This window comes from Naegleria gruberi (genome assembly GCF_000004985.1).
Source record: "Naegleria gruberi genomic scaffold NAEGRscaffold_39, whole genome shotgun sequence".
NCBI classification, from domain to species: Eukaryota; Heterolobosea; class Eutetramitea; order Acrasida; family Naegleriidae; genus Naegleria; species Naegleria gruberi.
In genome coordinates this window covers 269,477-293,569 of record NW_003163288.1, presented here as the reverse complement: position 1 = coordinate 293,569, position 24,093 = coordinate 269,477, and the positions used below count along the sequence as shown (strand labels likewise).

The window sequence follows — 24,093 nt, the reverse complement described above, 5'->3', positions numbered from 1 at the left end:
ATCATACCATATTCTACTTTTGAGTAGTGTCAATATATTGATAATTCTACAATCATTTCAATATTACTTATCATAGATTATGTTATCCCAGATTAAAGGTTCAGATTCAGAGGAGTTTTATTATGAAGAATAATTTACTTCTAAGGCGGTAATGAGAGGAGATGTTATTCAAATTTTTGAGTTCTTTCATTTTAGTTATTTATTCCTTTGGTTTTATTGTTGCACCATTACATTCCAGGTTCACGATGCCATTAACAGGAAATTGTTCCTAATAAATTGGTTCGACAATTCAAACATAAACAACGTTTAATATTTCTTACAAAACTTCCAGATAGGAAGGATGAAGTAAATAATTCATCACCAATCGCCTCTCAATTAACGTAATGGATTTTTATTTATTTTTAAAAAAAAGCAAAATTTCTACAATTACAGCAACAACCCAGCATCATCATCTTCGAAATCCTCTCTTGGGTAGTAATTTATTGTTGCTGTAAAATTATTTTGCTATTACTAATAATCCTTTATAGTAAATACAACAATAACACACATCACGACGAATAGTAAATAATATTGTATAGAAAAATCACTCTTAGTTGATGATCACCACTAAATTATTAAAGAATGAGTAGTGAATTGGTAGAAATATTTTCAAATATAACAAGCAAGAACGAGGAACAAAGGAACATTGGGGTTCAATTGTTCAAAACACAGGTATGTTTTTATTGTTGTTCATCAAACTAAATAATATTATAAACATTAAACACAATATCTTGATGATAATAGGTTGAGAAAATATATCGTGAATATTCAGCTGACAACTTTATCAAGTTTATAGATGATATTTACCATAGTAAAATTGTAGAGTTTTCAAGCTCTAGAGAAACAAATGACCGTATTGCTGCCATCGTATTAATCGACGTTTTAATTGATGTTAGATACGATGATCAAAGGAAAATTAACAAAACTCGATTTTATCAATGTCTTAGGAATATAGTAGCAAATCCATCTAACGAGTCTCAGATAGTGTTAATGGTTGCCAAAACTTTTGGTAAATTAGCCAGAGCAAGTGAATCTAAAACTTTAACAGCAGAATGGGTTGAATTTGAAATTAAGAGAGCTTTGGAATGGTTGGAAAGTGATAACAATAACAACAAGAAAAATGATGACGGAAAACGATATGCAGCAGTGTTTATTCTAAAAGAACTTGCTGAAAATGCTCCTACACTATTTTATGGACATGTACAAAGCTTTTTGAGTGTGATTTGGAATGGACTCACTGATCCAAACGTAAGTGTTAGAATTGGTTCAGTGCAAGCACTTCATGCTGTTCTTGGTTTAATATCAGAACGTCCAACAAATTTCCGTAATATTTGGTATCAAGATATTTATAATCAGACAAATATCAACTTTAAGAATGCTAAATCTGATGTTGTTCACGGAGCTTTACTTGCCATTGGTGAATTATTAGGATTTGCAGGAAATGTCTTGAAAGATGAATTTGATGCCATCTGTAATACAGTTCTTGGATTCCACTCACATAAAGATAAAATGGTCAGAAGAACTGTCATTGAGCTTATACCCGTATTGGCAAAGTTTTACGGAGAAAGATTTAATGAGAAATACTTACATAGATCAATTAATTTGATATTAGAAGCTATCAAAAACGGGTTCGAAAGACCTTCATCATTTCTTGCTCTTGGTGAATTAACAACACGTGTTGGACAACCTATCAAGAAATATGTGGATGACATTTTCAACATAATAACAGAATGGGGTCTTAAAATCAAAAAGAAGAACTTTTGCGAGGAATCTTTAACATGTATTAGTGATATTTCAAAAGCTGTTGGTGATACAGTTTCTCTCCGTATTTTACATTTACTTCCTTCCATGTTTGCTGGTGGCTTAACCACAACACTTATCCAATCCCTTACAATTATCTCCAAAGAAATCCCTGCACTCTTACAACCTATTCAAAAGAGAGTTTTGGACACAATTTCTCAAATTTTGGCTAGACAACCATTTAATACCCTTAATCCAGTCACACCTCCAACCCAATTTGCTCCACATATTGAATCTACACTTTATAGTACACCAACAATAGTTTTTGCTCTTAAAACTTTGGGAAGTTTCAATGTCAAGGGACACAACTTGATAGATTTTGTACATGATTGTGTTGTAAAATATTTGGATGATGATATACCTTCTGTTAGAAAAGAGGCTGCTAAAACATGTTGCAGACTTCTTGTCAGTCAAGGAAAACCACCAGTTAAAGGTCATTTTGGTTCTGTTGTTGGTGATGTTTTAGCAAAACTTTTAATTGTTGGTATTACAGATACAGACTACACAATTAGATTTGCTGTTTTATCTTCTTTAGATCCAAAGTTTGATCATTATTTGGCATTATCAGATAATTTGAGATCCTTATTTATTGCTCTTAATGATGAATTTTTCGAAATTAGAGAGGTTGCTATTTCTGTTATTGGAAGATTGAGCATTAGAAATCCTGCATTTGTTCTTCCATCTTTAAGAAAGGCTCTTCTCCAACTTTTGACTGAACTTGAATATAGTCAAGACTCTAGAAGCAAGGAAGAAAGCGCTAGAATGCTTGGTCATTTAATAGTTGCAGCTCCTAGATTGATAAAACCATATGTTTCGAGCGTATTGAAAGTTTTAATGGAAAGAATCAAGGACAATAATCCAAATGTAGCCTCTTGTGTATTGGATACAACAGGTAAACTTGCAGAAGTTGGTGGAATGGATATTGCTGATTTTATTGATGATCTTTTGCCTTCTGTAATTGAAACTTTACAAGATCAAAGTTCTTCAGCAAAGAGAGCTATGGCTGTAAAGACTTTAGGACAAATAGTTGCCAGCACTGGTTATGTAATCACTCCCTATATCAAGTATCCTAATTTACTGACACTTTTATTAGCTATTTTAAAGTCGGAAGAAGAATGGACCACAAGAAGAGAAATAATCAAAGTTCTTGGTATTATTGGTGCTATTGATCCATATCAACACAAGCTCCAATTGGAATCAGCAAAGGAAACTAACGACAGCAGCGACATTATTCCAGGTTTAAGCCCTTCTTCTGAAGAATACTATCCTACAGTTGCATTTAATGCTCTTATTAGAATTTTGACTGATCCTTCTCTTGCCATTCACCATCTTAACGCCATCCAAGCAGTCATGTTTATCTTTACCAGTTTAAATATGAAATGTGTTCCTTTCTTACCTCAAGTTATGCCTCCTTTCTTGAACTTGATTAGAAATTGTGAACCTAATATTCGTAATACTGTTTTCCAACAATTAAGTTTGCTAGTTTCTATTGTTAAGCAGCATATCAGAAACTATTTAGACGAGATTTTCCTACTTATCCACGAGTTCTGGGATATGAGTTCTTCTGATACTGATTTCAAGGAACAAATTATTTCACTAGAAGAGGAAATTTGTACAGCACTTAATGAGCAATTCAAACCAAACCTTCCTGATGTTATCCCTCAAATATTGAGCGTTCTTCAAACTCCTCAACAATTTAAACCAGCAAAGAAAGCACTTCATGCACTTATTGTTTTTGGTAGACATTTAGAAGAATATTTATATCTCGTTATTCCAACAGTGGTTAAATTGTTCGAAGCTCCATTGGCTAATATTTCTCTTAAGAGAGAGGCTATTAGATGTATTGGTAAATTGAGTAGAATCTTGAACTTCTCAGAATATTCTTCAAGAATTATTCATCCACTTTCTAGAGTTCTCAAAATACCAAACAATGAAATTAGACAAGAAGCTATGGATACTCTCTGCAATATTATTCACCAATTGGGAAGCGACTTTTCTATTTTCATTCCAATGGTTACTAAAGTGTTAACTCAATATAATATCACACATCAAAAGTATAATGAATTCATATTCCACTTGTTGAAGGGACTTCCACTTCCTAATATGCCTGATGATGAAGATGAAGTTAGTAATTCTAATGGAGAAGACTCAATGACAGAGGTCAAGAAAATGGTTATCAACCAAAATAGTTTGAGAAAGGCATGGGAAGCATCCCAGAGAGCAACCAAGGACGATTGGATTGAATGGAATAGAGGTTTTTCAGTTGAACTTTTGAAAGAATCTCCTTCTCCTGCATTACGTTCATGTTCAGCATTAGCTCAAGTCTATCATCCACTTACTAGAGAATTATTTAATGCTGGTTTTGTCAGCTGTTGGTCTGAACTTGATGATAAGGCACAAAATGAAGTTGTGCGTGCTTTGGAGATGGCATTCTCTTCCCCTGATTTACCTCCTGAAGTTTTGCAAACACTTTTGAACTTGGCAGAATTTATGGAACATGATGAAAATCCACTTCCTATTGCTATAAGTGCTCTTGGTGCTTTGGCTGAAAAATGTCAATGTTTTGCCAAGGCATTGCACTATAAGGAAATTGAATTCCAACAAAATCCAAGTGCTCTCATTGAAGATTTGATTAGTATCAATAACCAACTCCAACAACATGAAGCCGCTATGGGTATTCTTAAATATGCTCAAAAGAATCACAGTATTGAACTCAAAGAATCGTGGTATGAAAAACTTCAAAGATGGAAGGAAGCTTATGACGCCTACAGTATCAAACAAAAGCAAAATCCATATGACCAAAGCCTAACTCTAGGTAAGATGAGATGTTTGAAGGCTATTGGCGAATGGGAAAAGCTTTTCAAGCTTTGCCAAGAATCATGGAACACTTTCAGTGATACTATCAAAGAAGAAATGGCACCAATGGCAGCTCATGCTGCTTGGAACTTGGGAGAATGGGAAAGCATGAGAAATTATGTTAACATTCTCAGCGAAGATACAAGTGAAGGTGCTTTCTTTAGAGCAATTTTGGCTATTCACCAAAAGGATCATCATAATGCAGAGGTTTTGATTGATAAGACTCGTAAAGTTTTGGATACCGAACTTGCAGCACTTGTTGGTGAAAGTTACAATAGAGCCTATGATATTATTGTTACCGTCCAACAATTGTCTGAAATGGAAGAAATTATTAGATATCAAAAGGCTGAAGATGAAGAAACCAAAGCTCTTACTCACCAAATATGGATTGACAGACTTCATGGTTGTAAGAGAAATGTTGAACATTGGCAAAACATTCTCTCAGTTAGAAAATTAGTAATTCCTGAAAGACAAGATCTTTCGACATGGTTGAAGTTTGCTTCTATTTGCAGAAAGTCTAACAAGATTAGAATGAGTGAAAAGATTCTTCAAAAATTAGTTGATGGAATTTCATTGAGTGAAGAACCAGAAAAGCTTCTCATTTCTCCAGAAGTACATCCAAAGATTTCATATGAATATTTCAAACACATGTGGGTTGAAGGAAAGCAAATGAGAGCTTATGAATTAATGAACCAATTTGTATACAACATTCAATGTGATAACCAACTTAAAGCTAGAGCATTCCTTACATTGGGACAATGGCAAAAGGTTATTTACAGACAACATGGTGGATTAGAAGAGAGCAAATTACCACAAATTCTTTCTCATTTCAAGGCTGCCACAGATTTCGATAAGGAATGGTACAAAGCTTGGCACGAATGGGCTCTTCTCAACTCTGAAGTTGTTTCTCACTTTGAAAAGAAGTCTCAACCTTCTTCAAGAAATATGGAAGCTATGACTATTTATCTCATCTCTGCTCTTACTGGCTTTTTCAATTCTATTAATCTCAGTCCAGATAGAAACTCAAGCTTGCAAGATATTTTACGTTTACTTACATTGTGGTTCAAACATGGTGCTATGAAAGAAATTGAAAAGACTCTGGTTGATGGTTTTAATACTGTTTCAATTGATACATGGCTCGAAGTTATTCCGCAAATTATTGCTCGTGTTAACTCCCATGTGGGTCCTGTTCGTAAATTGATCCACAAGCTTTTGTCCAAGGTTGGCAAAGTACATCCTCAAGCTTTGGTTTATCCATTAACAGTTTGTTCATACTCTCAATCTTTGTCAAGAAAGAAGGCTGCTGAATCCTTGCTTAATTACATGAGACAAAATAACCCAGTTCTTGCCGAACAAGCTCTTATGGTCAGTCATGAGTTGATTAGAGTTGCAATTTTGTGGAACGAATTGTGGCATGAAGGACTTCAAGAAGCATCTAGATTGTACTTTGGCGAACACAACGTCCCTGGCATGTTAAATACCTTGAAGCCATTGCATGAAATGATTCAAAATCCAGAGACTTTGAGCGAAATCGCTTTTGCACAAGGTTTCGGTAGAGACCTCCAGGATGCTTGGGAATTCTGTAAAAAGTATCAAAGAACAAAGAAAGAAAAGGAACTTTCTCAAGCTTGGGACCTGTACTATCATGTATTTAGAAGAATTGATAAGCAACTTCCACACATGATGAAGCTTGAATTGCAAATTGTTTCTCCAAAATTATTGGAAGCTAATGATTTAGAACTTGCCATTCCTGGTACTTACAAGAGTGGACAACCAGTTATTAGAATTGCTAACTTTGCTCGTCAATTGAGAGTTATATCTTCCAAACAAAGACCAAGAAAACTCAAGATTTTCGGTAGTGACGGTAACGAGTATCAATTCTTGTTGAAGGGTCACGAAGATTTAAGACAAGACGAAAGAGTAATGCAACTCTTCGGTTTGGTTAACACCTTGCTGAAGAATGATCCTGAAACATCTACTCGTGATCTTAGTATTAAGAGATATGCTGTTATTCCACTCAGCTCTAATGCTGGTTTGATTGGTTGGGTTGACAATTGTGATACTCTTCACGCTCTTATCAAGGAATTCAGGGATAGCAGAAATGTACTCTTGAACATTGAACATAGACTCATGCAACAAGTCGCTTTTGATTATGAAAATTTAACTTTAATGCAAAAGATTGAAGTGTTTGAATACGCTCTTGAAAATACCACAGGACAAGATTTGTACAAAGTATTGTGGCTCAAGAGTAGAAACTCTGAAGTCTGGCTTGAAAGAAGAACTAACTATACCCGTTCATTGGCTGTTATGTCTATTGTTGGTTATATTCTTGGTCTTGGTGACAGACACCCTAGTAACTTGATGTTGGAAAAGTCAACTGGTAAAATTGTTCACATTGACTTTGGTGACTGTTTCGAAGTTGCTATGCACAGAGATAAGTTCCCTGAAAAGGTTCCTTTCAGACTTACAAGAATGCTCATTAATGCTATGGAGGTTTGTGGTATTGAAGGAACATTCAAATCTACTTGTGAAAGTGTCATGAGAGTGTTAAGAGAAAATAAGGATTCTGTTATGGCCATGTTAGAAGCTTTCGTCCACGATCCTTTGATCAATTGGCGTTTGCTTGAAACTCAAAATGATGAAGACAATACTCAAGAATCTTCCATGCAAAATATTGCAAATAATATGCAACAAGACTCTGATATGGGACTCAGGTCAAATAATGAAGGTTCTCCTCAAACTGTTTCATCTTACACCGACCACGATAGTGTACATTATCCTTCTAGATCACTTCGTGAGAAGAATCTCCGAAGATCATTGCAAAGTGATGAAACTGAAGAAGAATCACTCAAACAACCAGAAGCTCTCAACCAAAGAGCTTTATCTGTCAGTTCAAGAATTGAAAGCAAGCTTTTGGGCAGAGATTTTGTTGATGAAGATGAGGATGACCAAATTGAAGATGAGCCTCACACTTTGAATTGTTCTGAACAAGTTGAACTCTTAATTGAGCAAGCAACATCTAACTCTAATTTATGTCAAATGTACATCGGTTGGTGTGCATTTTGGTAATTGTCCAGTAATAAACTATAATTATTTATTAAATCAAGGAAAGTTAAAAACTTTTTATTAATTTAAAATTTAAAGAAATATTAAGAATTGAATTATTCATCAAAAGTCAATTAATATTGATATTGGTGGAAACTTTGTTTTCAAGGAAAATAGTGATATGCATTGGTTAAACTTGTTGTAAAGAATAATATTCTTTCGAATGAACAGATACATGTTTATTAAATATTGTAAAATGGTCCATTAGGTTGTGAAATTCTGAGAAAATAGAAATAACAACCATCACAAGCCTGCTGATTCTTTTCTTTAAAGCTTTTTAAAGAAGTTAAATTTCGTTCACACCTTATTATATGCTTTTTCGCTCTTATTAACCTTGAATCGCATCAACTAATGTTGACGAAATCAATGCCAACAGCATGCAAGGGGCCATGCAAAAGAAAAATCCTCTATTATAATTATCTACCTTCCTTGAATCAACATAATGGCCACTTCACCAATGATTCAAATCAATCCGTTACTTCTCTCAGGACAACAACAATTTCCTTCATCTTCACCTCAAGAAGAACAAACTCCTCTAACATCCAATAATCACAAAAACACCACCACTAACCAACAAGAAGACGAAGAATACCTGACAGAACCAATTATCAATCCAAATCAAGACAACTATCAAAACAATGATCCACTCAAACCAATGAAAATTTCTGATAATAACAATGATGATGATGGCGTTAATGTCGCACACCACCAACACCAACACCAACATTACGAATCAAACAGCACTAAAAAATTTCGCTCCAAAGCCTTTCTCAGACACGCAAACCTTTCTTCGACAACAACAATAACTCAGCAAAAAGCAGAGCAGAGCAGTTTCTTCTCTAATTCCGCTCATCTGACGACGAAGGAAGGAAGTCAGCATCATCATCATCTTCAGCAGGAGAGAAGTGAATTTGAAGCAAAGACTATTACTAGTACAACTACTACCGAAGAACAGGAAGAATTTAATACCTGTCAAAATAATAATAATAATAATACGAAACAAGTTGATCCTTATAGTTTAGCAAATATGAAATCTAATAATCAACAAACCGAAACAAATGGAAAGAGAAAATCATCATCTTCGACTACGGTTGACACCATTACTCATGCCAGAAAATTAGTTTCAGGTTTTGGAATTTCAACTAAAGATTCCAAGATTGACATGTTATATGCCACTAAATTATCATCAGTTTCAAACTCGAAAAAGAAACTCACTAGAAAAACAAGTGGCAAGGAAATGGAAAGATTTTTGTTTTGTAAATATTGTAAATTATCTAACAAATCATTGGATTCAGGAAGATTACAACTTAAAACTTGCAGCTTATGTAGAGAAGTTAGATATTGTTGTAAAGAACATCAAGTATCGGATTGGCCAAAACACAAATTTGAATGTAATTGTGCTGTTAGAGCTCTAAATAATGGAACTTATTCGAAAATATTGCAAAAGGGAGACGAAACAAATAGACCTCAAATTGGGGATTCTATTTCTGTACATTATGTTGCAAAGCTATTGAATGATACCATTGTGGATAAGACTTATAAATCTATTGAAACAAACAAACACTGTAGTGTTTCATATGATACAAGCGATGATGAAGAAGGAGAAGAAGGGTTCGATGATGACAAGGATTTGTACATTGTCAAACCACCATCAAATAGTTATACTGATTTTGAAAATTGGTTGTCACATGCCAATAACAAGTTCTTGTTAAAACAAAGAAAATCTGATGTGGATTCGGAAGACGAAATAACTTCCACCAGCACAAATAATAGCGAAGTTTATGATAGTAGAGCATCTGTAGCAAGTTCATTTTCAGAACTGAGTTTTGCAACCACTTGCACTGATTCTAGACTGACACTTTCGCAAAGAAGTGAAGATGACCTATCTCTCTATTCCTCTAATTCATCTGCTCTGCCACCAATAACAAATCACGATCCAGAAGATGCTGAAGACAACTGGTCTACTGACTCTTCAGGAAGAGGAGGTGGTACATCCAGCTCTACATCAACAGTTAGCATTATATTTGATTCTGTTGCCAAAGATATTGAAGTAGTTCCAGATTTACTTCAATTTACTATTGGTAAAGGTCAAGTAAATCCAGATATCGAGAAACATCTTTGCCAAATGTCTCTGGGAGAACGAAGACACCTGTTTGTATCACCTAAAAGCAGACAAAATCCAAACAAAGATATTCTAGCAAAGCGAGTTAAGAAACTATCTGATTTTACAGTAGTTTACGAAATAATGATTGTCCAAATTTTGAGAAAGAAACAAGAAAATAATCATTTCCACCCATCTCCACAACCAATCACTAGCAATTCAAAACCAATTTATGGACAAGACGAGTTCACTAAGGGTAGCGAAACATATCAGAGCTGTTTCTATGAACCATTTAGACGTTTTATCCCATCGGCAATAACCCTTTAAAACTTTTTACAACTTTGTAAAAATTGTACAAACCAACAACAACCTTTAAATTTTGAGATTGAACTTTAAAACTATAAATAAAGTTCAAATTTGATGTAAATTGATGAATTTCAAATCAATTAAAAAAAAATAATCAATTCAAGATATTAACAATTATATTTAATAATAACTTTATAATGGCACCAAAGAAACATAGTCAGCAGTCCGGATCATCACTGGAATCAATTACAAAAATTTCACCCAATGTGAAAAGATATTCCGAAATTAAAGGAAATTCAACATCATCCAATAGTAATTCCAAGATTGGAGAATATGGTGTCGTCTTTTCACAAGTAAAAGCAAGAAAATGCATCGAGGATTATAAACCACAAGACGAATTAGAGAAATGGCTCTTGAAACACAATGAAAAGAATTTAGTTTTATGTTTAGAACATCCAACACATGTGTCACAACGAGGAGGACATTATCACATCATTTTCAGATCTCAACAAATGTATAATGAATATTTGAGTGCTTGGAAGAAGACAATACTTGATAAATCTAAAATGTACATTGAGGAAATGAGAACTAAACATGCATTTAGATTATATGTTGATATTGATTTGAAAGTGGAAATTGAAAAACCATGTGATATTGTGGAATTGGGATGGGTTGATAGTATTATGCAATTTACAAAACAATATTTTCCTAAAAAAGATATTTCAATGGTATTGACACAATGTCATGGAAAATGGGAAGATGCTGTTACAACTACAGCCAAATACAAATCAGGATATAGACTCTATTTCCATGAAATTATTGTAGATTATGATACATTTTGTGATTATACACATCAATTATGTATGATGATTGAGGAAAAATTTAAAACTTATGAAGGAAAACCAACTGAATGGTCATTTGAAGATATCATTGATTTGAAAACTTGTAATCATCCAAGATGTAGATTATTTGGAAGTTCGAAATTCAGAAGAGGTGAAATATTACCTCGAGTTTATGAATTCTTTGGATTGTTCTCAAGTGAAACGTTGAACTTGGATGAGGAAAGAACAAGAGTATTGAGAGAAGATATGAATCAATTATTAGAGCTCACTAGTGCGAGAGTAGAAGATCCATTCGATGAATAAATTATGGCAGACTTTTGTTAAAAAACCTTGACACTTTGTGTTCTTTGTAGTATGTGAATAATAATTCAAACAATGGGCGCCCTACATAGAAGTCTGTTGTAATAACAATTCAATTTTATTCAGAACTAATCGACATACTTTCTAAAAATGAATGTATCCATTAAGATCTTCAATTTACAAATACCCTCTTGGTTGAATTGGAAATCTTCGAGAAAGAAGAAGAATCATTTTTGGATTTGAAAACATAATCCTTAAGCTTGATGGAATGTAGTAATGGTATCTTTTTCTGGTGAGACACTTTTTCAAGATATTTTTGAAGGTGAGGCCTTTGTGATAATGATGAATCAAAATCTGAATCAGAGGATAATCTGTTTGATGAAGAATCAGCATCTGAAATCTATGTGCTTCTCTTGTTTTTTTTTGATGAAGAAAGAAGCCCATTACAAGATTTTCAAAGAATGGAATATTACAATAGTAAATTCAATCAAATGCGCCAAAGTTCTAGACATCAATTTTTTTTAATATTATTCATTCAATATAAGGGACCATGGTCTAGTGGTATGATTCTCGCTTTGGGTGCGAGAGGCCGTGGGTTCGATTCCCACTGGTCCCCATTTCCTTTTTAAATTAATTCCTTTTAAATTAATATTGGTTTGTTTTTGCCTTAGTTCACTAAATTTATTAATAGATTGTTTCAATGCCAAAATTGTAAAATGATTAGCAAATCTAGGTTTCGATCCTAGGACCTATGGGTTATGAGCCCATCGCGCTTCCAATTTGCTTTACATTCCTATCCTTAAAGTTATTATTTTTATTAGTGTTATTGGCTAATACTAAATTGATTTAAGGAATTTATTAGAATAGCAAACAACAACTTTCCATACGATAAGTGATACAATCTCTTTCGTAGGCATCTAAATTCTATAAAATGTTCATTACAATCTATCTGGGCAAAGAGAAGTTTATTTACATTTTCCTGAATATTTGAACTCTAGAGTTTCCATATTCAGCAACAAATAAATTTCCATTAATATCAGTGCATACTGATCTTGGTAAATCAAATTCTGATTCTAATTTTCCCTTATTTCCCATAGAATAGAGGAATCTTCCCATACAATCAAATACTTGCACTCTATGATTTCCATAATCTGCAACAATAATGTTACTACCTGCATTTACACAAACTCCACTTGGTGAAATGAATTGACCTTTAGCATTTCCCTTTCCACCAATTTTTCTAATTTTCAGACCTTCTTTAGTTAAAACTCTTACACAATCCTTATCTTGGTCAGTCACTACAAGAGTTTGATTTAATTTATCAAAGAAAATATCATAAGGCTTCTCTACTGAGATGTATCTGACCATGATTCCTTCACGAGTCATTACAAAAATATGTTGATGAAGATCACAGATATAGACAAACCCTTGATCGTCGACTGTTAGACCGTATGGCTTTTTCAAATTGAAATTCTCTCCAAAAGTTCCCAAATGAACTCCATTAGCTCCATATTTTAGAATTTTCTGTCCAGAAACAATATAAAAACTGTCATCCATTGGATCAACTCCAACACCTCCAACACATCCTGTGGTAACATCGAAGGTTTCTCTTACCATCCCACTTGAACTATCCAACAAGGTAATTTTGCTAGTATTCGAATCAGCAATAATAATTGTTGGTGAATGATGCATAGCTCTCACACAGAATGGATGTTGTGTTTTTAATACCAATTCTCCTCTCAATGAATAATGTGGAGCAATGTGGAGAGGTGGGTTAATTTGATATTTAATACTGTTGTGTGTTGGAGTTGGAGTAGTAGTATTACTGAATGTAATACTAGTTTGGACTGAGGCAACAGTTAATGGTGAACTATTCACAACAGGTGGTGGAGTCATCATTGGTTGACCATAAGGATTCATAGGTTGAATATTAGTACTTGGTGGATTCATTGGTGGTTGTGGTTGACCATACGGTTGTTGTACATGTTGTTGTTGTGGTGGTGGGACTGATCCTTGTTGTGGTTGTCCATGAATTGGAATGTTAGTATTAGTAGTTGTCTGATATGAATAATATGGATAATAGAATGAATGTGGATGTTGTTGTGTAGTAGAAACTGTAATCGATCCACCCGATGTTGTTGGTTGCACAACTTGTCCATAATTCGGTTGATGATGCATCGGTGGTTGTTGTTGTTGTTGATTCATAGGCTGTCCATAAGTAGGTGGTTGCTGTTGTTGATTCATCACCAATGGAGGAGCAGATGATGATCCATATGGATTATATTGTTGTTGTTGTTGTTGTTGTTGTTGTTGATATTGTTGTTGAGGATGTGGAGGATACATGTTTGGTTGAAAATTATTCTGTACAGTTATTTGCTGGTGTGATACTGATCCGATGGGTAAATTCGGTTGTTGTCGTTGTTGTTGTGATGGATGATAATAAGGTTGTTGTTGTTGATACATTTTTTAAAAATTGTAATTTACAAAGATCTATTTAAATGTTTTGGAAATTGGAGAATGTTCATTGAGTGTTCAGTGTAGTTTGGTGTTGTGTGTAACAATTTATTAAGCTTGCATTGTGTTGGTGATTTTCAAAGATTTTTGAGATGTTGATATGATTTTATTGGTTGGACACAGATCATTTCCAATATTGAAAATGTGTGTAACACATTATTGAGAACTGATATGTTGTGGAATTGATGTTTGTTACAGAGTTAAGCGCTCTTTTCTGTTGGTTGTATGAATTACTACTACTATTCCACAACACTTCTCTCTTGTATGTAATGAAATATTCAATATGGAGAAAAATCGTTTAATCTTAATTACAACTTTTTGAATACTTGTACACGTGAATTACCATACTCTGCTACATATAAATTTCCATTCATATCCACACATAGAGATCTTGGTAAATCAAAATGTGAATCTGTATTGCCCTTTGTTCCAAATGAATTTAAAAATCTTCCATTAATGTCAAACATTTGTACACGATGATTTCCATAATCTGCTACGAAAATTTGAGAATTTCCATCCACACAAACACCACTTGGTGAACTGAATTGACCTTTGGCGTTACCCTTGTCTCCAATCTTTCTAATTTCTTGACCACTCTTTGCTAAAATTCTAACACAATCCTTTTGTTGATCTGTCACAATTAGGAGCTTATTCACATTATCAAATACTATATCGTATGGTTTGTTAAATTCAATCTTATTTACAAGTTGCTCTTCACGTGAGAGAACAACAATTTTACAATCATTCAAATCTGTGATATAGACATTTCCAGTATCATCAACAGTACAACCATATGGATTGTTCAAATTCATTTTCTTTGCAAATTTTCCAAGATAAACTCCACGATAATCATATTTTATCAAGAATTTTCCTGAAATTATATAAAAACTATCATCTGTTGGATCAACCCCAATTCCTTTAACACATCCAGATGTAACTGAGAAATCTTCTTTAATAATACCAGTAGTTGCATCCTTCATCACAACACGACCTATATTTCCATCAACCATCACCAAAGTATTAGATTTTGGTAACAATTTAATTGAAAATGGATTTTGAAGCTTGATCACAACTTCTCCTTTCAAATTATACGGAAGAAGTGGACTCATCATCATTTGTTGTTGATACATAATTGGAACTCCACCAACAATCCCTGGTGTATTATTATTACCACTCATCGTAAGAGTAACACCTCCCGATGATAAAGAAAGGTTTTGAGTATTATTTCCGTACATCATCATTGGTTGCTGTTGATGACCACCAGCAGGGTAACCCCCATAATGATTTGGTTGCATTTTTTTTGATTGTTTTTTGATTCGCTGAGTGGAATAGTCGGAACATAGGTGGAAGTTGTAAAGGGTTGGAAGGTTACATGGATTAGAGTGTATTAAATTGTTCCATGCATTACTCCAGGAACAGTATTTCACTATGAAACACATGTAATTTCATTGATTTTATTTGTTACAATTTTTCAATTTTCCAAGTTTGAAAAAAATGTCGTTAAATGGAGGAAGGAAGATTTTCAAAATATTAGATCATGGTATTATTATGGATGATGAGGATAATTCTAAACAATCACTGGTATATTATATTGAATGGGATGATAAATCAAAGAGTTGGGAATATTTAAATGAAAGCCTTGATTCCGATCATAAAATTGAAGAATACGTTATGAATATTCAGCAAGTTATTAAAAGACAATGTTCAACCACCTCCTCGGAAGAAATAACAATTCCGATTCAATATCGTGGTTCATATTTGAAAACCAAGAAGAAAATAATTAATTCAGAAAAAAAGGAAGTTGATTTAATTACTGAATGGTTAATTGATCAATATCACAAAAAGGCTAATTCATATTTGAGATGTCATGCTGATCGAGATGAAATTATACTCTCAATGATTAACTATTTAATGGAGAGTAATAATTCTCAACCTATTCTGGTTGTGGTTTTAGTTTCTCAAATAGAAAGGTACAAGAAATTACTCGCAACCAATTTTCCTCATGTTAAAGTTTTAACCTATTATGGAGTAAAGGATGTAAGGGTTCCACTATTTAACAATTCGAAAAAGAGAGATTTAGTCAATCCAAGCAAATTTCATTATACTTTTGAAATCTGTTTAACAACTATGGAGCTTTTAATGAGGGATTCGAATCGCATGTTAGAAGTACCATGGAGATGGTGTTTGTTTTATGGTTTTTGCTATGGAAAACGTATGGATACTGTTTCCAAAATAACAAATTGTCCAATATTGCTAACTGAATCTGGAATGCTTGACCTCAATATCTCAATTACATTCGATATTCTACACGCTCTCAATTCTGAATTATTTTCTAATTACGAAAATTTCAAAGAAGAGTTTATAGAGTTTCCAGACAAGGCAGAACAGTTATTAAAACCATATATGTGGGATGAAAGTAATAGACAGGTGTACTATTGAACTATTACTTGTGACAAGGTACTCAAAATGTATGATGTGTTTTGTCTAATGTGAGGATATTGTGATTCTATCAATAGTATTCTAGAGTATTCCTCAATTCCATTATCATCACTATTGTCTTGCAGAATGCAGCTCTTTGTTTGGTTGAGATGTTGTCTTTTGATTTTTGAATAATTTGATAGCTTTGCTTGTTGTGATGAAACTTAGATGATAATCCAAACAGAACAATTATGACAATTATAGATTGAACTTGGGAAATGTCACTTCAATACTAAATATCGAGTTTTACTCAATTCAAACAATTTCTATTAAAGCTAATCCTCAACTGGCAATTTCCTGGTATGGATTGTATCAGTTTTGGGTTGGGAATTAGTAAACGATAACTCTACAAAAAGGTCAATGCAATTTCATTCACCTTAAAAACAAAAAATGACAGAAAGACGTAACTTTACTGATGCTGAGAAAGAAAATGCTTGGGAAAAAGGATCCACAATTCCAACTAAAGATCCAAACCTCTACCGAGAGGACGCGGTTGGAAACGTCTTGTATGGACCCTCCTATGGCATGATCTCTCCCATGGGTTGGGATGTTGATCATGCCAAGCCATTGGCTGCAGGAGGAACCTATGATTCAAAAAACCTTCAAGCTCTTCAAGCAAAACAGAATAGATATGACAAGAATCAAAATTACCCTTATGACTATTCCTCTGCTGGAGCATTGGGACAAACAAGAGATGATTTGATTGAAACAAATGTGGACAAGAGAAGTTCTGATGTTAGAGATGGCTCTCTTTTGTTAAACTATGATGGAACAGTCAATCAAAACAGTAGCTCTGTAAAAAGTGGCGATGTTTTGGTTACCAAGAGTGGCCAAGTGGATGGAAGATCATCAGATGTAAAGCAAGGCAATGTAAATTTTAAATAAAGATGATCTTCTTCAAAAGTTGATAAGTTTATTGAGAGTAAGCTTTAGTTCAAATATTGTACTGATCTGCACACTAATTGATCTTTAACAAGACAGCAAGAATACAATCTATCATTGGAAGCAGTAAAGGAATGACAAATTGAGCTACTATCCCACAATTCAGCAGCATATGAAAGATCCATATGAACGACTTGACGAATCTTATCTTGAATATTGGAAGCAATTAATGCATGTGTTTTGATATCGAAATAGGAAATTAAATCTCTCTTATCGCTTGCAGCACCAATCCAAAAATGATTCATATTAGTATTAGAAACCAATTCAGAGTAGTAATCAATAGAAGGAGTGGTAAACTTTGATCCCATAAAATCAGAAGTTACATTTGCTGTGGCACTAACCAAAACCAATGAATTCTTAGTTGAAAACCATGATGATTGACAAGCAAATGTTACTCTAACCATTTCAACACCATTAGTTGACCTGTCTTGATGAGTGAAACTAGTTGGAGAGAAGCAAGAATAAGCCAAATATCTAGTATTCGATTCTTGAATCATTGAAAGAGAATATTGTTGATTTTCCATATTAACAAAGTAAACAGATGAAGAATATGAAGCCTCACCATTCATGACAACTGCCAACAAGTCCATGCCATCTAATGAAGTGATAGAGCCAATTCCTGCTTCACCATTTTCAAATTCTGGTTGATTTAAATGAGTAATTGCAAGAACCAAACCATCCTGTGAATGAATTTTAAAGATTGAGTTGACAGTTGCAACAAACAAGATTACATTTCCATTATTGTTATTGATGGAAATGATATTTCCAGTTACGGCAACGGCTTGAGATTTGAAAACACGAAGTTGTTGTTTCCATTTGATAGTAAATGTTTCCAAGTCAACTGCCATAAGGTGAGTACTGGAAGAAATGATCAAATGATTATTAACTTCATCAATTAGTAAACCTCCTAATTTGTAAAAATCCATAACATTACCAAAATTAGAAAGTGCAATAGCTTGAATTGTCTTTTCCTTAGCTTGAACAACCAACAAGTAATTGTAAGTACTTCCATAATGGAGAGTATCATTGGTAGCAAACATGAACATATTTCCATTCTTATCACCAACCATCGAACCACTTGCAAAGAAATATGAAGGCAAATGTAAATTCTTTGGAATTAAATTCTTTGGTTTCAATCCACTCAATTGGATGGCACCACTCATTAAATCAACTTGAGAAAGATAGAATTGGGAATTGTCGAGTTGACTTTGTAAGATGAATTTCATTTGGTCAGCGAAAGAGTCAATCATTCCCTTTGGTGTGAAAAGAGTCATGTTGGAAACTTTGATAGTTTGATACCAATTATTGTGAGCATAATTGAATGGAACTCTATTGGAAAGATATTCATCGTGAAGAGTTTGTGGCCAGGCAGGTGAAGTAGGATTAGTCTTGATATCAGAAACCAAACTAATCTTGGCATAACTTTCTGAAATAATAGCAGCACTCAATATGAGAAACATGCCAATCATCATTAATAAAACTTGTTGTTTCATTTTGTTTTTTTTGTCATCGAAATCTCTGAACACAAAACTACACAAACTATTTGTACGTTTTTTGCAATGCAAACACGCATTAAAAACAAACTCTATTCCAAGAAGATCCAATCAGAAAACTTCATAGTTTTGGATTACAAAATCTTGAGGACCTGGTTCACACAACTTTGGATGAATTGACTAATTGGTAAGTTGAACTCCTCCCGCCCAAAAATTTACCTTTATTTTTATGGATTTCGAGTTGGTTCAAAGTTTGCGAAAAGCGAAATTTATTGGTGATTTTGGGTGGTCAACTGAGCTATTTACTCTTTTAAAGTTAAACAATTAGTACATGGCAAACAAAATACATAGTTTTGTTCAAACAATTCAAGAGTATTAACTGTAGTTTGGTCATTGTAAATTGTCAAGAAGAAAGAAACTCCTTGTGCTATGAGTGTATGTTGACACTCCTTGACACAAGAATCTGCAGACTCTAACATCATCATTGCTGTGTGTTCCCAATCATATTATCCGATCATTTAAACCTCTATCTAATCTTCAATATCACAATTTATCTTCATCATTTAAATTAAATTATTAAAATTCAATTCCGTGATGAAAAGTTTGATGAAATTTTGAAATTGAATAAAAAAAATGAAAAGATGAGTAGAGTAAGAAAGAATATTCAAAATACGTTATTTGATGAAGCACCAGAAATTACTGATAGTCAATCTATCGTGAGAATTGTCGCAACAAGAGGAACCAACCAAATTGAAGTAGAATATCCAGGAACAAGAGAAAGAATACTTGTTATCCTTCCGACCAAGTTTAATAAATTACTTTGGGTAAAGAAGGGTGATTTTGTGATTATTAGCACTGATCTTTCCGAACAGAACAAGGGTAAAATTAAAGGATTTGTTGATCATATTTTGGTTGCTCAACAAGTAAAGGAATTGAAGAAACAAGGAAAATGGCCAGCTGAATTTGATAATGATAACAATACAACAACAGAAGATAAACAACAAGTTTTGGATATTGATGATGAAGAGGAAGATGAAATGTTTCAAGGAAATCCTAATAGAGTAGCTTTCTCCGATTCTGAAGAGGAAGAAAGTGATGAAGATGATGACGAATAAATTAGTCCTTGATAGTTTTATTTAACATTTGCATGATTTCCTTGAATGTTGTTTTGAATTGAGTAGGTTCAGTGCAGTCGAGAGTGTAAATGGTGATTGTTTGTGTTGGTAACAGTTTTTCCTTGAATTTGGCTGAAATATATTCAATGAATTGGTTGAATTCAGCATCGACTTGATTCGCTTGATTTCCAGACGAAATATTGAGAGAAAGTTCGGAATTCTTCTCAGTATCATTAGTTGCAGATGATGGTGGCATGTCAACAATGGTTGCTGCTTCATATCGTTGTGAGTAGAGCTTTTCAATCTTTTCAAATAGCTCAATAGGTTTCAATCCATTTTTAATCTTCCTCTTGAGAATATCTGTTTTTGTAAAGAAGAGAACAATTGGAGTTTGAATGAGATCTGGTTCCTGACAAACATGCTCAAACAAATGCAAAGAATCCAACAATCTATTCTCCACATTCGATTCATACAATGTTAAATTAATATCAGCCAATGAAACAAAGTAAAAGAGTGTAAATGTGTTTGGATAACAGATTGACCACTTCTTTCTTTCTGACCTTTGACCAGCTGTATCAATAAAAATGTAATTTCTCGTTTCTCTCATGCCCTCCTCTGAAATGGCATCTTCCACATAGTTTAAATGATAAAATCCAACTGTTTTTTGTCTTCTATGTAAGAGATCAACCCAATTGGGGTCATACTGATAAGGAGGATATAATTCATTGAGTCTACGATCTAAAAAGTAAATTAAATCATCAAAATCACTATTCCTCAATGAGAGCATAAACTTGGAATAATTAGTGGATTCATTCTCTCCAAACGTAATGTTTGGAATTGTGTCCATTTTAGTTAAAACAGGTGTCAAAAATTCTGGAATACTTGAATGTGTCAAGTGAAAATGAGCAAATAAGTTGAAAGGTCTATATTTCCACAATGATTCAATATCCTCAAATGTTTGCTCATTAAAATAAGTATCAAATGTAGGATTATACTGTTTTGAAGATGATCTACTTGCTGAACTATGTAGAAAATTCTTTGAGCTCGCAACCTTAATCAATCTATCCATCGAATCTGTAATTTCACGTGGCAATTCTCTAGGAAACATTTCATTCAAATCACTCAATGATTTTCCATAATTTTCCTCATTCAAACCTGAAATGAAATTCAAAAACTCTGTAGCCACACTCAAATACTGTTTACACATCAATCCCAAATCTCTAATAATATTAAAATAGATAATTCCCTTCTTGTAAGCTGATTCCATAAATGCTCCCTTCTTGTACAATTCAATACTTTTGAGAAATGTGGTTTTTCCACTTGATCCACTTCCACACAATAGGATTTTGAATTTTTCAAGTGAATTTTCCACCACTAGTGCATCTTTTCCTGAAAAGGCAGTTATATTTGGAAGACCAACAAGAATTTCACCATCCAATTGATGATTAGGTTGGTAATGATGATGATTATTTTCATCCAGAGTTCCATTATTATTGGTTAATTGTGTTATGGCAGTATCTAATTGTTGTTCATAATTCGAATGATTGCTTTTGGTGCTGTGTCGATGATGGAAAGGATTTTGATGAGTGGAAAGTGGTGAATTATCAGAGGAACGTTGTGATTTTCGGTGATGATGACCCTCTTCAAGTCCCTGATGATGTGTATTTCCCATCCGAAAGTAAATTATTCTTTTAGAAAAGTATTCGAAATGATTGTATGGCTTGTGATGCCTTGTAGATACTTTTTTTATGATGTTTTTAATTGTAACAACTTTAATGTCTTGTAATTGCCTTTGGTTATTAGGTGAGACTGACAAATCAAATCCATGCAAAGACAATCACTGTATAAATATGGTAATTCAGTATTAAATTTGGTGATTTAAGAATTGCATTTATCCATGACCTTGTCCAACATTCTCTGTTCTATACAACAACCATTAATATTAAATATTAAAATAATTTTAAATATTAAAGAAATTTAAATTTGTTGAAATTAAAAAAAAAAATCTAGAGATGAAACTCTCCATTTCCTCCTCGAGAAGTCTTTCACATCGTTTACCAAGGAAATCAGCAACATATTTTCGGAATTATATATTAAATTATAGCAATAATATTCATCAGCATAGTAGTAATAATAATATTAAATGTAATAATACTAGTTTAATATTTAATGTTGGTGATGGTGATGGAATGAGACATTATCACTCATCGGAATTGAAATTAAAATTCGCTGATGATTTAAAAACATTCAAATCCCATAGAAACTCTTCTCCAAATAATAATTTAAGCAAGCCTAATATTACTACTAATACTTCATCAATTACATCTAATACAAGCAATGCCACTACTACTAGTACTTCTATCAAATCCAAATCTAATCTTCGTACGAGTGGAGTTTTTGTTAGGAAGGAAATTAGTCATGAGGAAAATTTGCTTAATATTCAACAAATGAAATTGCAAATTGAAGAACAATTGAAAAAGAGTAGGAAATTGCAACAGGAAGCTGTGGATAAAAATCAATTGGAAAAGTCGAGACGTGAGTTGGGAAAGGATTTGGAATATGTGAGGGAATTATTGGCTAGTAATGAGCAGGAAAAAGCTGGAGTTTTCTTGTTGAATAGAATTATGGCTCCTGGAAATAATGTACTGTGTGATGAAATGTTGAATTTTTCTCTTGTGTTTGTTCAGTCTTTACTTCAGGGATGGGCTTTTAAAACTAAGGAATGGAGCGAATGGATTGAGAAATTGAAAGAAATTGAAGTTAGCAAATTGTTAAATGAAATTATTCAAAAGATTAATCCAGAACGATTTGGAATGCCGGAAAAAAGTACTGAAATTCAACAAATGGATTTGAAAAAAGCAGTTCATTCCATATTGACCAGTGATTATTCTGATTTGATCGCCAAATCATCAATTATTGATTTGGAAATTCAAAAGGCATTTCTATTATTTTTCACAAATGTTGTTAATGAAAATGTTCATCCTAATATAACACTGAGCAAGGAACTTTTCTCTGGGTATTGCTACACTATTATGCTCAATGAACCACTTATGACCACCGATAATAATACTGAAAAAACCGTACTTCTCAAAATGCTTAATAATGCTCAGGCCTTATTCCAAAAAGCTCATCTGAATAACAATGTCTTTGATGATATTGGAACAGGAATTCCTCTTAATTTGAAATCTTGTATGAATTTATGTCAAATAATTTTGAACTCTGATGGAAAAAACGAAAAAACAATCGAGATTACCAAATCTCAACTTTTTGAATTACAAAAAACTGATCCTAACAATCCATACATTACATATTTTAATATTATTACACTAGAAAAGAGAGTTAAGTTCTTATTAACTAAGGATGTTACGAAAAATCAAGTGAAAACAAAACTTGAAGATAGTTTAACTCAATGCATTAACTTGTGCAATCTATTGGAAAAGATGTTGAAGAGATATTCCGTGAGGAAAACCAGCTCTTATTCATTCATGCCTATTGCATTACGACTTGCTTCAATTCATAGTTTGCACATTGATTACTACTCTAAATCCAGAGACACTCTTCCTAAGGTTCAAGAATCAGCCGCAGCAATTATTGAGCAGTTGAATTCTCTTCAGGAAATTTTCACAAATTGTCCTCCTAGAATTACGAGTAACCTTATTACTCAAAGTATTTTCTTAAGAATGAGAGCTAATTTTTACTTGAGAAATCATGCAGCCACTGCCGAAACCTTCAATATTCTATTCTCCATAAGACATTTGTGTGAATTTGATCCATACATTGTTAATAGCACATCATTTTACCTTGCTGGACGAACTGTCACAAAATCTGCTTCAGATGCCATTCCTTATCTACAAGAATTGGAATCAGAACATCCTGAATCATTGGACATGAAACTTTTACTCATTAATGCCAAGGACTTTGCATTGGAAAACTCAATTGTAACTAAGGATTTAATAATCAACGTGACAGAAAACTATAGAGGATTACAAGCTCAAATTGAAAAAGAAAAGCCAAAGAATGCAGATGCTCTCCTACACAAAATCAAAACAAGATTAACCTTCTTGGAAAATTTACTAGGCTCTTCAACAACAAACATTCTTAGATAAGGGTTTCCCGCTCAAAGATTTTTAAAAATAAAATAAAAACACCTTAAGCTTCTACCATGTTTGCTCCAAATCCACCAAGTAAGGCTTACATTTGTT

General features: G+C 33.4%; 9 protein-coding genes and 2 non-coding genes across 11 annotated transcripts; 6 read left to right on the top strand and 5 right to left on the bottom strand.

The window, feature by feature from the left end:
- Positions 1-1,029: 1,029 nt before the first annotated feature.
- Positions 1,030-7,797, top strand: NAEGRDRAFT_80599 (uncharacterized protein; the record flags this gene model as incomplete). The annotated part of the gene is made up of 1 exon (XM_002674611.1): positions 1,030-7,797. One exon carries the CDS (start codon positions 1,030-1,032, stop codon positions 7,762-7,764), a length of 6,735 nt encoding a protein of 2,244 aa, XP_002674657.1. The 3' UTR covers positions 7,765-7,797.
- Positions 7,798-8,242: 445 nt separating this feature from the next.
- On the top strand, positions 8,243-10,228 carry NAEGRDRAFT_50897 (uncharacterized protein; the record flags this gene model as incomplete). Its single annotated transcript, XM_002674610.1, has 1 exon — positions 8,243-10,228. One exon carries the CDS (start codon positions 8,243-8,245, stop codon positions 10,226-10,228), a length of 1,986 nt encoding a protein of 661 aa, XP_002674656.1.
- Positions 10,229-10,404: 176 nt separating this feature from the next.
- NAEGRDRAFT_70326 (uncharacterized protein) lies at positions 10,405-11,352 on the top strand (the record flags this gene model as incomplete). Its single annotated transcript, XM_002674609.1, has 1 exon — positions 10,405-11,352. The coding sequence occupies one exon, from the start codon at positions 10,405-10,407 to the stop codon at positions 11,350-11,352; it is 948 nt and encodes a 315-aa protein (XP_002674655.1).
- A 541-nt stretch (positions 11,353-11,893) lies between these two features.
- Positions 11,894-11,965, top strand: NAEGRDRAFT_t461. Its single transcript has one exon. It is a non-coding gene; the product is annotated as a tRNA-Pro (tRNA).
- A 105-nt stretch (positions 11,966-12,070) lies between these two features.
- NAEGRDRAFT_t457 lies at positions 12,071-12,144 on the bottom strand. The gene has a single exon. It is a non-coding gene; the product is annotated as a tRNA-Met (tRNA).
- A 145-nt stretch (positions 12,145-12,289) lies between these two features.
- Positions 12,290-13,812, bottom strand: NAEGRDRAFT_80598 (protein with NHL domain repeats; the record flags this gene model as incomplete). Its single annotated transcript, XM_002674532.1, has 1 exon — positions 12,290-13,812. One exon carries the CDS (start codon positions 13,810-13,812, stop codon positions 12,319-12,321), a length of 1,494 nt encoding a protein of 497 aa, XP_002674578.1. The 3' UTR covers positions 12,290-12,318.
- Positions 13,813-14,171: 359 nt separating this feature from the next.
- NAEGRDRAFT_70324 (uncharacterized protein) lies at positions 14,172-15,158 on the bottom strand (the record flags this gene model as incomplete). Its single annotated transcript, XM_002674531.1, has 1 exon — positions 14,172-15,158. One exon carries the CDS (start codon positions 15,156-15,158, stop codon positions 14,172-14,174), a length of 987 nt encoding a protein of 328 aa, XP_002674577.1.
- Positions 15,159-15,357: 199 nt separating this feature from the next.
- Positions 15,358-16,302, top strand: NAEGRDRAFT_70323 (uncharacterized protein; the record flags this gene model as incomplete). Its single annotated transcript, XM_002674608.1, has 1 exon — positions 15,358-16,302. One exon carries the CDS (start codon positions 15,358-15,360, stop codon positions 16,300-16,302), a length of 945 nt encoding a protein of 314 aa, XP_002674654.1.
- Positions 16,303-17,270: 968 nt separating this feature from the next.
- Positions 17,271-18,776, bottom strand: NAEGRDRAFT_70322 (uncharacterized protein; the record flags this gene model as incomplete). Its single annotated transcript, XM_002674530.1, has 1 exon — positions 17,271-18,776. One exon carries the CDS (start codon positions 18,774-18,776, stop codon positions 17,271-17,273), a length of 1,506 nt encoding a protein of 501 aa, XP_002674576.1.
- A 1,106-nt stretch (positions 18,777-19,882) lies between these two features.
- On the bottom strand, positions 19,883-21,622 carry NAEGRDRAFT_80597 (G-protein alpha subunit). The gene has a single exon (XM_002674529.1). It carries the CDS (start codon positions 21,561-21,563, stop codon positions 19,893-19,895), a length of 1,671 nt encoding a protein of 556 aa, XP_002674575.1. The 5' UTR covers positions 21,564-21,622; the 3' UTR covers positions 19,883-19,892.
- Positions 21,623-21,903: 281 nt separating this feature from the next.
- On the top strand, positions 21,904-23,997 carry NAEGRDRAFT_50892 (uncharacterized protein; the record flags this gene model as incomplete). Its single annotated transcript, XM_002674607.1, has 1 exon — positions 21,904-23,997. The coding sequence occupies one exon, from the start codon at positions 21,904-21,906 to the stop codon at positions 23,995-23,997; it is 2,094 nt and encodes a 697-aa protein (XP_002674653.1).
- Positions 23,998-24,093: the final 96 nt, after the last annotated feature.